Source organism: Solea solea, chromosome 6 (assembly GCF_958295425.1).
Source record: "Solea solea chromosome 6, fSolSol10.1, whole genome shotgun sequence".
Lineage (NCBI taxonomy): Eukaryota > Metazoa > Chordata > Actinopteri > Pleuronectiformes > Soleidae > Solea > Solea solea.
The window spans coordinates 29,576,133-29,591,132 of record NC_081139.1 but is presented as its reverse complement, the minus strand read 5'-3'; the positions used below and the strand labels follow the sequence as shown (position 1 = coordinate 29,591,132).

General features: G+C 45.2%; 1 protein-coding gene across 1 annotated transcript in view; it reads left to right on the top strand.

Annotated features, from left to right (window-relative positions):
- wnt4 (wingless-type MMTV integration site family, member 4) overlaps nucleotides 1–15,000 on the top strand; it is a 31,264-nt gene that overhangs the window by 15,298 nt on the left and 966 nt on the right. The window contains exons 2-5 of the mRNA XM_058631154.1: nucleotides 7,758–7,839; nucleotides 7,928–8,081; nucleotides 13,773–13,904; nucleotides 14,150–14,292. Of these exons, the coding sequence (XP_058487137.1) occupies nucleotides 7,758–7,839; nucleotides 7,928–8,081; nucleotides 13,773–13,904; nucleotides 14,150–14,292 (511 nt within the window). The remainder of the gene's footprint in view (nucleotides 1–7,757; nucleotides 7,840–7,927; nucleotides 8,082–13,772; nucleotides 13,905–14,149; nucleotides 14,293–15,000) is intronic.

Below are 15,000 nucleotides of genomic sequence, written 5' to 3'. Positions count from 1 at the left end.
AGTAAGTCAACGTTATTTTACTTTAATCCTCCTCATGGTGTCGTTGCTCTAAAAGTTAAGACAAATGTTTCCAGTGCGTCAGGTTAAAGACTGGACTGTCCACAATCCACGCTATATTTACCTGTCAGTGTGTACCTCCACTGTGTGTCCACTGCTGGAAACGCAAACATGGGGATGTTTTCATGTAAATACACATAAAAATGTGATGGTGGCACAGAGAGTTTGTGTGAATACTAATACTGTATATCTAGTGGAATATAGTATTTCTCTTGTTATTGTTTTTAAATGGTATATTCAGTGTTTCACCATGGCTGAACCGACTTTACTCATGGATTCATGCTTTACTATTGTATTAATGGTATAAAATCTGTAAATGATTTACTATACATTTACTATATTTTAATATATTTGTTTGAGAAATTATATATATGTATGTACATATATGTATATATGTAAATGATACATATATACATATATATACATATCAGAATCAGAATACTTTATTGATCCCCGAGGGGATCTTGTGTTACATATAACATATATATTACATATTATATTACATATATATGTATACATGTGTGTGTGTGTGTGTATATATACACACAGAGGATTTTAAGCAGTGCAGTAAAAATACCTTTAACACTGTGTAAGGTTTTCAGTTTTCAGAATATGACTTTTCTTTGACATGACTTGACATGACTATCATTTCAAAACAACTAAATACATGTATGCAGTAATCAGTACTGGATGTGTTATTGAAAACCAAAGAGAAAAACACTCTCTATTTTCTCATCTGCATCATAAGAGGCTCCTCTGTGTGGAATTATCTCTTCTTTTCAGCTTCAGCCTCCCATGAGTCTGTGGGAGGTATGGAGCATTCCACCTGGACACTAGTGTGTGTGTGTGTGTGTGTGTGTGTGTGTGTGTTGTATTACACATGGCAGCCTTCACAACACGACTGGCTCCACTGGGCTTAAAGGCCCCTGGGATTTAAGCTCGCAACCACCACAGGCCAGAGAGACAAGAGGCAGAGGAATGAAGATGAGACGAGGGCTGATGGTCTCTGTGTGTGTGTGTGTGTAACTAAAAACTAAAGGCAAGTGACATCTTGTTTGTGAAAAGTTATTAATAGCCTGGTAGTGTAAAACACATAAAAACAACTGAAGCAATGGTTGAGACATCAGTGTCTGTATCACTGAAGTGGTGTCGAGACAGCACTAAAGCCACAGTATGTAATCTCTCTCTCAGCATGGGATCATGAGCTTCATCTCACTTCCTGATGAAGTGACTGATCTGCAGGTTTTTGCAGTTGTTTGTTTGTGACCTGACCTGAACAGCAGGTCAACGTGTTTATCTGTGTCACAAACACAACGCGTCCTGCACCTCACCCTCAAGTAAAGGCACTCTCACTTTTCTGTTCCCTGTTTGCAGCACATTTTCAAAGGTAAACCTCATTATAACAGCAGCTCTGCAAAGCATATGATAACAAATGAAGCACTACATAGACATATACATATACATGTACATACACATGTACATGTACATGTACATGTACATATACATATACATATACATGTACATGTACATTTACATATACATAGACATATACATATACATGTACATACACATATACATGTACATACACATGTACATGTACATGTACATATACATATACATATACATGTACATGTACATTTACATATACATACACATATACATATACATGTACATACACATATACATACACATATACATTTACATACACCTACACATATACATGTACATACACATATACATAAACATACACATATACATATATAAATACATATACAAATACATAAACATGTACATATACAGTACATATACATATACACATACATGTACATATACAGTACATATACATAAACATACACATATACATATATAAATACATAAACATGTACATGTACATGTACATATACACATACACATACATGTACATATACAAATACATATACAGTACATATACATACATATACACATAAATATATACACATACATATACACATACATACACATATACATATACACATACATACACATATATACACATACATATACATGTACATATACACATACACATATACACATACATATACACATACATACATACACATATACACATACATATACATATACACATACATATACATATATACACATACATATACACATACACATACATATAAACATATACATATACATATACACATATACATACACATATACACATACATATACATGTACATATACATGTACATATACACATACATATACATGTTCTAACAGAGTAGATTGCCAAACAAAGTGCAGTCATTGTCACTGTCATTCACGTGATACGTGAAGTAGTGAAGTAATTTCAGGAGTAGTTTTATTGCAACATACGTTTACTTTTATTTGAGTATATGTTTGAAGAAAGAACGGTACTTTTACGCCGTTCCATTTGGCTAAGTGACGCTCGTTACTTTATTTTTTTATTACATATGCGATCTATATCTCTCCCTGTTGGCTGTGGCTGATGAAATCTTGCAGTCAGTTGAGTCACATGACAAGTGTTGTCATGTGACTCCGTGCAGCAGTACCAGCTGTTAGCCTCAGATTTCGGCTCCAAGTGGACTTAAAACACACCAGCGGCTCGTTGTTTAATGTGTCCGACCCCGAGTACTTTTAGTTAAAGGGTGATGTATTTAATTTCCCAAACAATGAATGTATTATTGTTTTAGTTAAAGTTTTATTTATTATAAAGAGCGTATTTATTGTTTTATTTAAAACATTATTATTTAACATATCATCACGTGAACATTGCTGTTTTATATTATGTTGTGTCTATTTTGTACCATTTGTGTTGCTATGAATATTTCAAAGATAAATCTAGAGAAACTCCGTACTCAGTCGTCTTTTCACTGCATACTTTTTTTCATGAGTATTTGTACTTCTACTTGAGTAATTATTATCTTAAAGTAACAGTTCTTTTACTTTGCAGGCCAGAGAGAAAGGGAAGGTGTGCTTTAGGTTTGACCGTACACCTCACCTGTCCTGTCTCCCACCGTCCATACTCAAACCCACGCCCTACTTTAACGGCCCCCACAGATGTACAGTCTGACTACCTTCATGGGAGACCGACCCCCTTTTTATGGGAGCTCAGCTCTCATTGGCTCCCACATCGTCCGAACACAGAGAAGCTGTGCAGTCTTGTGTGTGTGTGTCTCTGTGTTTAAGAGTTTTGGAACCTCGTCTCTGGGAAGTGAACGGCGTTCACAGAAGAATGGACTGATAAAGTGAGACAGGCCTGAAAACTCACACACACACACACACACACGCTCAAGGCCTAAGCTGAACTGTTCCCACGCATGTATAAACACATACACACACACATACACACACACACACGTATCCAGAAAATCACCTGAATAACAACTTATCCAGTGTTTATTAAATGGGTAAATGTCAGGTCAGTGTGTGTGTGTGTGTGTGTGTGTGTGTGTCTTCCCTCTTCCCTGGTTAGGTTAAGGTTAAGACTGGTTATGGTGAAAGTTAGGGATAAGGCTTTGGTTAGTCTGTCCAAATGATTGGAAGTCAGTGTAATGTCCTCACCAAGAGAGCTGTGTGAGCCTGTGTGTGTGTGCGTGTGTGTGTGTGTGTGTGTGTGTGTGTGTGTGTGCGCGTTGTGTATGATGGTCCTTCCAGCTGGACGCCTTGGCCTGAACGCAGCGCTCTGCCCAGGGCTACGCTTAACTACAAGGGGATCAAACGCTGCACATGGCTTTGATAAAAGCCTCACAACTGCAGTGGAGCAAATCAGAGGCTGGCAGAGCAGAGTTAGAATAACCTCAAAGAGCGTTTGAACCCCACTTTGAACCCCATTTGTTTCATTTCTCGTGCATTGTCATTGATGTTTTTTTTTTTTTCTTTAGCGTTCAAACTGTCTCTGAAATACATGTGGCTATATTTCCTTTTCATGGCATAAGCATCCTTGCACTGAGTTAACAAAAGACGTGAAGCTGCAGGAGAAACACCAGAATCTATCCTTGTGTCTCATATACAGACCGCATATATGAAAGTGACGTAGAAGTATCAGTGAACCACCAGGGGGGGCTGTTTGAGTGAAAGTCTATGGGAAAATGAAAGGATTCAGATTCTTTATTGTCATGTGTCATGTCCTCTTTATTTGTAACATCAGTGAACGTGTTCAGATCTTAATCCATAGAACATAATGTCAATATTGATCATCATCACGATTAATCGCATTAATCGCACATTTGTATCTATTCTAAATGTCCCTTGATTTCATTATTTTTTCTCATTTGAATGCTTTTATAGAAATAGAAAAGTGGATCTGCTTGCTTTGTGCTAATGTTTTTTTTATTTATGTGAGACTTGAGAATATCTCTGTCACCTGCATGTTGTGACTTATTCCTCTTATTGTGAGAGCTGCACAATAATAAGAGAGGCTGTGTATCAGCGAATAAAGTCCCGCGGTTTAATGTGTTGTTGCCGTAACGAGCTAATCCGAGCTAAAGGAGCTAGCGGTCTTCGGTGGTCTCCTGTTGTAGTTTTTCTTACGTTACTAGTTGTTGCAACAGCGTGTGAAAAAACTTTTGAAAAAAAGTTTGCACGGCCAAAAAGAGCGTTGAAAAATTGACACCATTAAAATAGGTTTGCGTTAATGCCGTTAATAACGCACTAAAAATACCGATCAGTGCAGCGTCGGACGCTGGTGATTATGAGACAGTGAGGTCACTCCTGAGGCTGGAAGTGAGCGGATGTGGCTGAGATGTGGTTATCACGGCGATGAGTGCTGAAGACTGACACTGTCTGGGTGGGAAGAGAGGAGAGCGGCCATCAAAGAGGCAGAGAGGACACGGAGACAGATTATCTGGACAGCTGAGAGGAGGAGATGAAAGGCTGAATGGAGAGGAGGAGCTGTTTGACCTCTCCAGGACGATATACTAATTATACAGTAATGACAACAGTAGTGTGCTAATGCCGACTGTCTAGGGCCTTAGTCCCTGTGAGCACACACAGAGAGCGTCTGAGCTTCCAGCTGAGCGGAACTGAAGAGGCGGGACTTGTTGTCGTCGTCAATAATCTGACAGCAGAGTCGTCCAGAGTCTGGATCTGGGTTTGATTGAGACCAGCAGACAGGGCTTCACTGAGGTATGTGTGGTCTCAGACAACTCATAACCTGAGACTCACAACACAAGCCTGAGAAAAGAAAACACTCACTCGTACGGGATAATAGCCTGAAAGCGACTTCTGCTGGAATTTGCCTTTATTAATATTCAGAAGTCATCATGAAATTGTTGTGTTATCACATTTCATGTCCTTTAAACGACCTTGTTGTGCAGCTGTCATGTGACTGGTTTTATTATTGAATGTAGTTTATTTAGAATGTTAAGATTCTTTTAAAGTGATGTATATACACAGTGTGATAATGCCACCTCCTCTTCCTGTGTTTGCTCTGTTTACTTTATGATAACTTTTATTGTCTTTCCTTCGTCTGTTTCTGTGATTGTATACATTGTATACGAATAAAGCTTTATTTAAATAAATAAATAAATAAATAAATAAATAGTACACGATGTCCGTGCCGTACGAACATGCTCGACGTCTCCTCTGTGTGTGTGGTGTGTTTCTGTAGCAGTGTTACAGCGCCACACTCAGGTCTGATACATGTACTACAGTTCAGTGTCGTTTTGAGTCATTTCCTGAAATGTTTTCAAAATGACAAAGAAAAAAAAGATGTTGGACACACTGCGACACACTGCGCAGCAGACACACACACTGCGGTGCAGACACACACACTGCGGTGCAGACACACACACACTGCAGTGCAGACACACACACTGCGACACACTGCGGTGCAGACACACACACTGCGGTGCAGACACACACACTGTGGTGCAGACACACACACTGCGGTGCAGACACACACACTGCGGTGCAGACACACACACTGCGACACACTGCGGTGCAGACACACACACTGCGGTGCAGACACACACACTGCGGTACAGACACACACAGTGCGGTGCAGACACACACTGCGGTACAGACACACACACTGCGGTGCAGACACACACACACACTGCGGTGCAGACACACTGTGGTGCAGACACACACACACTGCGGTGCAGACACACTGTGGTGCAGACACACACACACTGTGGTGCAGACACACACACACTGCGGTGCAGACACACTGTGGTGCAGACACACACACACTGTGGTGCAGACACACACACACACTGCGGTGCAGACACACTGTGGTGCAGACACACACACACTGCGGTGCAGACACACACACTGCGGTGCAGACACACTGTTGTGCAGACACACTGTTGTGCAGACACACTGTGGTGCAGACACACTGTGGTGCAGACACACTGTTGTGCAGACACACTGCGGTGCAGACACACACACTGCGGTGCAGACACACTGTGGTGCAGACACACACACACTGCGGTACAGACACACACACTGCGGTGCAGACACACACACAGTGCGGTGCAGACACACACTGCGGTACAGACACACACACTGCGGTGCAGACACACACACACTGTGGTGCAGACACACACACTGCGGTGCAGACACACACACACTGTGGTGCAGACACACACACACACTGCGGTGCAGACACACTGTGGTGCAGACACACACACACTGCGGTGCAGACACACACACTGTGGTGCAGACACACTGTTGTGCAGACACACTGTGGTGCAGACACACTGTGGTGCAGACACACTGTGGTGCAGACACACTGTTGTGCAGACACACTGTTGTGCAGACACACTGCGGTGCAGACACACACACTGCGGTGCAGACACACTGTGGTGCAGACACACACACACTGCGGTACAGACACACACACTGCGGTGCAGACACACACACAGTGCGGTGCAGACACACACTGCGGTACAGACACACACACTGCGGTGCAGACACACACACACTGTGGTGCAGACACACACACTGCGGTGCAGACACACACACTGCGGTGCAGCAGACACACACACACTGTGGTGCAGACACACACACTGCGGTGCAGACACACACACTGCGGTGCAGACACACACACTGCGGTGCAGACACACACACACTGTGGTGCAGACACACACACACAATGCGGTGCAGACAGTGCACAGTCACAATCATCACTGCCAGCTTATAACAAAGAACTATTTCTGTGAGGTGCAGCTGTGCTCAGGAGATATGAGAGTGAAGTGAGGTGGACGTGTGAGGGTCAGCGCAGCCAGACCAATGCCATCTTCTCAGATTATCATATCTGTCTGACCTGAAGGTGCTGCGTGTGCGATAAGACACTCTCCCTCCTCTCAGTGTCCTCATCACCAGACATTTACCCAAAACATTCTCACAACGTCATGGGAACAAGTCTTCAACTGATTCACTGTCTGTCCTTCAGCCTCTTTTTACGCACATTTGACCATTTACACATAATTATATGTAAGAAACTAAGAAAATTAGAAAGAAATTATTAAAAAATCACACAAAGTTTGAGGGAGGTCAAAGGTCATTGCATGGATGTTTCATATTGAAACTCAATCTAATCAAAACAAAACGAAAAACAACATTTAACAGGATAAAATCATTTTTTCCTCAGGCTTCACTTTCTGTTTCTTCTCAAACGTGATTTTCTTTTTCCTTCAACCTCATCATCACTACTGTGTGTGTGTGTGTGTGTGTCCTGTCAGGTACTTGGCCAAGCTGTCGTCAGTGGGAAGCATCCGGGACGAGGAGACGTGTGAGAGGCTGCGAGGTCTCATCCAGAGACAGGTCGGCACCTTTTTTCATACTGTACACACCACTGTCAGTTATTGTCAGTTAGTATCAATAACAACGTGTGAACGTCTGTATGATGCAGGTTCAGATCTGTAAGCGCAGCGTGGAGGTGATGGACGCCGTGCGTCGTGGGGCTCAGCTGGCTATAGACGAGTGTCAGTTTCAGTTTCGCAACCGACGATGGAACTGCTCCACTCTGGAGACGATGCCTGTGTTTGGCAAAGTGGTCACACAAGGTGAGATGATTACACTCCACAGTAATGACGGATGAAATCAATGATTATTATGAAGCAATATCACACGAGAGGGAGTGTTGTTGTGCTGAATATATGAGAAGAGGTTTGGATGTTATAGGCGCGGCCTCACCTGTGTCTCACCTGTGTCTCACCTCTGTCTCACCTGTGTCTCACCTCTGTCTCACCTGTGTCTCACCGCTGTCTCACCTGTGTCTCACCTGTGTCTCACTGCTGTCTTACAAGTGTCTCACCTGTGTCTCACCTGTGTCTCACCACTGTCTTACCTGTGTCTCACCTCTGTCTTACCTGTGTCTCACCTGTGTCTCACCTGTGTCTCACCTGCGTCTCACTGCTGTCTTACAAGTGTCTCACCTGTGTCTCACCTGTGTCTCACTGCTGTCTTACAAGTGTCTCACCTGTGTCTCACCTGTGTCTCACCACTGTCTTACCTGTGTCTCACCTCTGTCTTACCTGTGTCTCACCTGTGTCTCACCTGTGTCTCACCTGCGTCTCACTGCTGTCTTACAAGTGTCTCACCTGTGTCTCACCTGTGTCTCACCACTGTCTTACAAGTGTCTCACCTGTGTCTCACCTGTGTCTCACCGCTGTCTTAACTGTGTCTCACCTGTGTCTCACCTGTGTCTCACCGCTGTCTTACCTGTGTCTCACCTGTGTCTCACCGCTGTCTTAACTGTGTCTTACCTGTGTCTCACCTCTGTCTTACCTGTGTCTCACCTGTGTCTCACCTGTGTCTCACCGCTGTCTTACCTGTGTCTCACCTCTGTCTCACCTGTGTCTCACCGCTGTCTTAACTGTGTCTCACCTGTGTCTCACCTGTGTCTCACCTGTGTCTCACCGCTGTCTTACCTGTGTCTCACCTCTGTCTCACCTGTGTCTCACCGCTGTCTTAACTGTGTCTCACCTGTGTCTCACCTGTGTCTCACCTGTGTCTTACCTGTGTCTCACCTCTGTCTCACCTCTGTCTCACATGTGTCTTACCTGTGTCTTACCTGTGTCTCACCTCTGTCTCACCTGTGTCTCACCGCTGTCTTAACTGTGTCTCACCTGTGTCTCACCTGTGTCTCACCGCTGTCTTACCTGTGTCTCACCTGTGTCTCACCGCTGTCTTAACTGTGTCTTACCTGTGTCTCACCTCTGTCTTACCTGTGTCTCACCTGTGTCTCACTGCTGTCTTACAAGTGTCTTACCTGTGTCTCACCTGTGTCTCACCTGTGTCTCACCTGTGTCTCACCGCTGTCTTACCTGTGTCTCACCTCTGTCTCACCTGTGTCTCACCGCTGTCTTAACTGTGTCTCACCTGTGTCTCACCTGTGTCTCACCTGTGTCTTACCTGTGTCTCACCTCTGTCTCACCTCTGTCTCACATGTGTCTTACCTGTGTCTTACCTGTGTCTCACCTCTGTCTCACCTGTGTCTCACCGCTGTCTTAACTGTGTCTCACCTGTGTCTCACCTGTGTCTCACCGCTGTCTTACCTGTGTCTCACCTGTGTCTCACCGCTGTCTTAACTGTGTCTTACCTGTGTCTCACCTCTGTCTTACCTGTGTCTCACTGCTGTCTTACAAGTGTCTTACCTGTGTCTCACCTGTGTCTCACCGCTGTCTTACCTGTGTCTCACCTCTGTCTCACCTGTGTCTCACCTCTGTCTTACCTGTGTCTCACCTGTGTCTCACCTGTGTCTCACCTGTGTCTCACCTGTGTCTCACCGCTGTCTTACCTGTGTCTCACCTCTGTCTCACCTGTGTCTCACCGCTGTCTTAACTGTGTCTCACCTGTGTCTCACCTGTGTCTCACCTGTGTCTTACCTGTGTCTCACCTCTGTCTCACCTCTGTCTCACATGTGTCTTACCTGTGTCTTACCTGTGTCTCACCTCTGTCTCACCTGTGTCTCACCGCTGTCTTAACTGTGTCTCACCTGTGTCTCACCTGTGTCTCACCGCTGTCTTACCTGTGTCTCACCTGTGTCTCACCGCTGTCTTAACTGTGTCTTACCTGTGTCTCACCTCTGTCTTACCTGTGTCTCACCTGTGTCTCACTGCTGTCTTACAAGTGTCTTACCTGTGTCTCACCTGTGTCTCACCTGTGTCTCACCTGTGTCTCACCTGTGTCTCACCTGTGTCTCACCGCTGTCTTACCTGTGTCTCACCTCTGTCTCACCTGTGTCTCACCGCTGTCTTAACTGTGTCTCACCTGTGTCTCACCTGTGTCTCACCTGTGTCTTACCTGTGTCTCACCTCTGTCTCACCTCTGTCTCACATGTGTCTTACCTGTGTCTTACCTGTGTCTCACCTCTGTCTCACCTGTGTCTCACCGCTGTCTTAACTGTGTCTCACCTGTGTCTCACCTGTGTCTCACCGCTGTCTTACCTGTGTCTCACCTGTGTCTCACCGCTGTCTTAACTGTGTCTTACCTGTGTCTCACCTCTGTCTTACCTGTGTCTCACCTGTGTCTCACTGCTGTCTTACAAGTGTCTTACCTGTGTCTCACCTGTGTCTCACCTGTGTCTCACCTGTGTCTCACCTGTGTCTCACCGCTGTCTTACCTGTGTCTCACCTCTGTCTCACCTGTGTCTCACCGCTGTCTTAACTGTGTCTCACCTGTGTCTCACCTGTGTCTCACCTGTGTCTTACCTGTGTCTCACCTCTGTCTCACCTCTGTCTCACATGTGTCTTACCTGTGTCTTACCTGTGTCTCACCTCTGTCTCACCTGTGTCTCACCGCTGTCTTAACTGTGTCTCACCTGTGTCTCACCTGTGTCTCACCGCTGTCTTACCTGTGTCTCACCTGTGTCTCACCGCTGTCTTAACTGTGTCTTACCTGTGTCTCACCTCTGTCTTACCTGTGTCTCACTGCTGTCTTACAAGTGTCTTACCTGTGTCTCACCTGTGTCTCACCGCTGTCTTACCTGTGTCTCACCTCTGTCTCACCTGTGTCTCACCTCTGTCTTACCTGTGTCTCACCTGTGTCTCACCTGTGTCTCACCTGTGTCTCACCTGTGTCTCACCGCTGTCTTACCTGTGTCTCACCTCTGTCTCACCTGTGTCTCACCGCTGTCTTAACTGTGTCTCACCTGTGTCTCACCTGTGTCTCACCTGTGTCTTACCTGTGTCTCACCTCGGTCTCACCTCTGTCTCACATGTGTCTTACCTGTGTCTTACCTGTGTCTCACCTCTGTCTCACCTGTGTCTCACCGCTGTCTTAACTGTGTCTCACCTGTGTCTCACCTGTGTCTCACCGCTGTCTTACCTGTGTCTCACCTGTGTCTCACCGCTGTCTTAACTGTGTCTTACCTGTGTCTCACCTCTGTCTTACCTGTGTCTCACCTGTGTCTCACTGCTGTCTTACAAGTGTCTTACCTGTGTCTCACCTGTGTCTCACCTGTGTCTCACCTGTGTCTCACCTGTGTCTCACCGCTGTCTTACCTGTGTCTCACCTCTGTCTCACCTGTGTCTCACCGCTGTCTTAACTGTGTCTCACCTGTGTCTCACCTGTGTCTCACCTGTGTCTTACCTGTGTCTCACCTCTGTCTCACCTCTGTCTCACATGTGTCTTACCTGTGTCTTACCTGTGTCTCACCTCTGTCTCACCTGTGTCTCACCGCTGTCTTAACTGTGTCTCACCTGTGTCTCACCTGTGTCTCACCGCTGTCTTACCTGTGTCTCACCTGTGTCTCACCGCTGTCTTAACTGTGTCTTACCTGTGTCTCACCTCTGTCTTACCTGTGTCTCACCTGTGTCTCACTGCTGTCTTACAAGTGTCTTACCTGTGTCTCACCTGTGTCTCACCTGTGTCTCACCTCTGTCTTACCTGTGTCTCACCTGTGTCTCACCGCTGTCTTACCTCTGTCTTACCTCTGTCTCACCTGTGTCTCACCTGTGTCTCACCGCTGTCTTACCTGTGTCTTACCTGTGTCTCACCTCTGTCTTACCTCTGTCTCACCTGTCTCACCTGTGTCTCACCTCTGTCTTACCTGTGTCTCACCTGTGTCTCACCGCTGTCTTACCTGTGTCTTACCTGTGTCTCACCTCTGTCTTACCTCTGTCTCACCTGTGTCTCACCTGTGTCTCACCGCTGTCTTACCTGTGTCTTACCTGTGTCTCACCTCTGTCTTACCTCTGTCTCACCTGTGTCTCACCTCTGTCTTACCTGTGTCTTACCTGTGTCTCACCGCTGTCTTACCTGTGTCTTACCTGTGTCTCACCGCTGTCTTACCTGTGTCTTACCGGTGTCTCACCTCTGTCTTACCTGTGTCTCACCTCTGTCTCACATGTGTCTCACCTTTGTCTTACCTCTGTCTCACCTGTCTCACCCCTGTCTTACCTGTGTCTCACCTCTGTCTCACCTGTGTCTCACCTCTGTCTCACCTGTGTCTCACATGTGTCTCACCTCTGTCTTACCTCTGTCTCACCTGTGTCTCACCTGTGTCTCACCGCTGTCTTACCTGTGTCTTACCTGTGTCTCACCTCTGTCTTACCTCTGTCTCACCTGTGTCTCACCTCTGTCTTACCTGTGTCTTACCTGTGTCTCACCGCTGTCTTACCTGTGTCTTACCTGTGTCTCACCGCTGTCTTACCTGTGTCTTACCTGTGTCTTACCGGTGTCTCACCTCTGTCTTACCTGTGTCTCACCTCTGTCTCACATGTGTCTCACCTTTGTCTTACCTCTGTCTCACCTGTCTCACCCCTGTCTTACCTGTGTCTCACCTCTGTCTCACCTGTGTCTCACCTCTGTCTCACCTGTGTCTCACATGTGTCTCACCTTTGTCTTACCTCTGTCTCACCTGTCTCACCTCTGTCTTACCTGTGTCTCACCTCTGTCTCACCTGTGTCTCACCTCTGTCTCACCTGTGTCTCACATGTGTCTCACCTCTGTCTTACCTCTGTCTCACCTGTCTCACCTGTGTCTCACCTGTGTCTCACCTGCGTATCACCCCTGTGTCTCCCCTGTGTCCACTCACTGCGATGATCTCCCTCAGTGATGTAACATAAACACACAGAAGTGTCCTCCTCCTGCTCTGTGTCCTCTCCTGACAACCATTGATAATTGAATTCAAATGTTATTTGAGGAAAAACATCTTGTTGGCGTATTTTTTTACAGTGTAGGTTGATACTGCTCTATTTCAACTCTCATCCAAAGTCAATCATGTTAAAGTGATAGTTGACTGTGTCTTTTGAAGTGTGGTGTATGAGGCGCTGAGACTCTCACAGAAAACATGCCTACAGGGATTTTCAACTCATTGCTAAACCTTGTTTGTTGAGGTTTTGTGTCATTGTGTAAATTGCTCACTCTTACACACCAAAAGCCCATGAAAAAAATCAACAATCTCACGTCGTAAACATGCAGGAATTGTTGATGTTGTCAGTTAAAATGTGTCCTTTTATGACTTTAGTGTTGTCATGTAGATTTACATCTGACAGCAACTCTACAATCTTTGACTTGAGTCTCACAGAGATTTTTGTTATGTGGGTGAACTCTGGTTTTCAGTCAGTGCTGACTGTGTGTGTGTCAGTGCCTCGTACAACCACGTTCTAATGTCTGGGCACCTTCCCTTAGACTTGAAGACTTAAATGCTCTGTTCATCTATACACACACACACAGCTCTTTTCAGTTCTATAATGAAACAATATGACTGTGTGTGTGTGTGTGTGTGTGTGTGTGTGTGTCTCTGCTAGGCACCCGTGAGGCAGCCTTTGTGTATGCCATCTCAGCCGCCAGTGTGGCGTTTGCGGTCACAAGGGCCTGCAGCAGCGGAGAGCTGGAAAAATGTGGCTGTGACCACAATGTACATGGAGTCAGTCCAGAGGGTAGGTCTCTCTCTCACACACACACACAGGCACAGACAGACACACACACACACACACAGGGTAACACACCCAGTAACTATTATAACTTTAATATATAATATGTGACAATTAAAAAACTTATTTTAACGGCTGAAACGATGCCATTTTCTATGAGTTGGTCATGCATTAAAGGTGCAGTGTGTGCAATGTTGTAGCAGAATTTCCCTCACCTTTGGTGATAATGTTTATGCAACGTTCTTCTCCAGGGTTCCAGTGGTCGGGCTGCAGTGACAACATTGCATACGGTGTGGCCTTTTCTCAGTCCTTTGTGGACGTGAGGGAGAGGAGTAAAGGTCAGTCCTCCAGCCGCGCACTCATGAACCTGCACAACAACGAGGCGGGCAGAAAGGTAACTTTGAGTATCAGAGGAAGATGTTTTTTTCACTGTCAGTGTCACTGTCACTGTCACTGTCAGTGTCAGTGTCAGTGTCACTGTCACTGTCACTGTCAGTGTCACTGTCACTGTCAGTGTCACTGTCACTGTCACTGTCAGTGTCAGTGTCACTGTCAACGGCTGAAACTTCAGCACTGAAGACAATTGTTTTATATATTCAAAGCAGAACTGTAACTTCATCACTCTGCAGATTCATTAACAGGTTTAGTTTTTGTATTCCTAATATAACAGATATGTGATGAACACACCAAACAGACACATCTCATGCATTTCTTCTCCAAACAAAGTCAAAGTTGGCGCTGCAGCCACAGTGCTTTCACTTGTTTTTATCGATCCATGAGAGAATTGAAGCCTGTCAAGTGACAGTTTAACACACACACACACACACAGGTCTGATAGTTTTGCTTGACATAACCTGTTTTCAGCTGAAGGACACAGCAAACAAACCCTGTCACATGGTTTCTGTCCAAGAATAATTGAATAATTACATCAGATTTGAACTCTAATCTCAAGTCATTTTCAGTGATAAGCATATTAAACAACATGTAGATGTCTGGTAGCCTTCAGTCCCTTCAGTCGCTTCAGTGGTTCTGGTTTTTATAATTCAATAATCAGTCAAAATGTATATAAAGCTTGTCTTACTTCATTGTCATGTATGGTCTG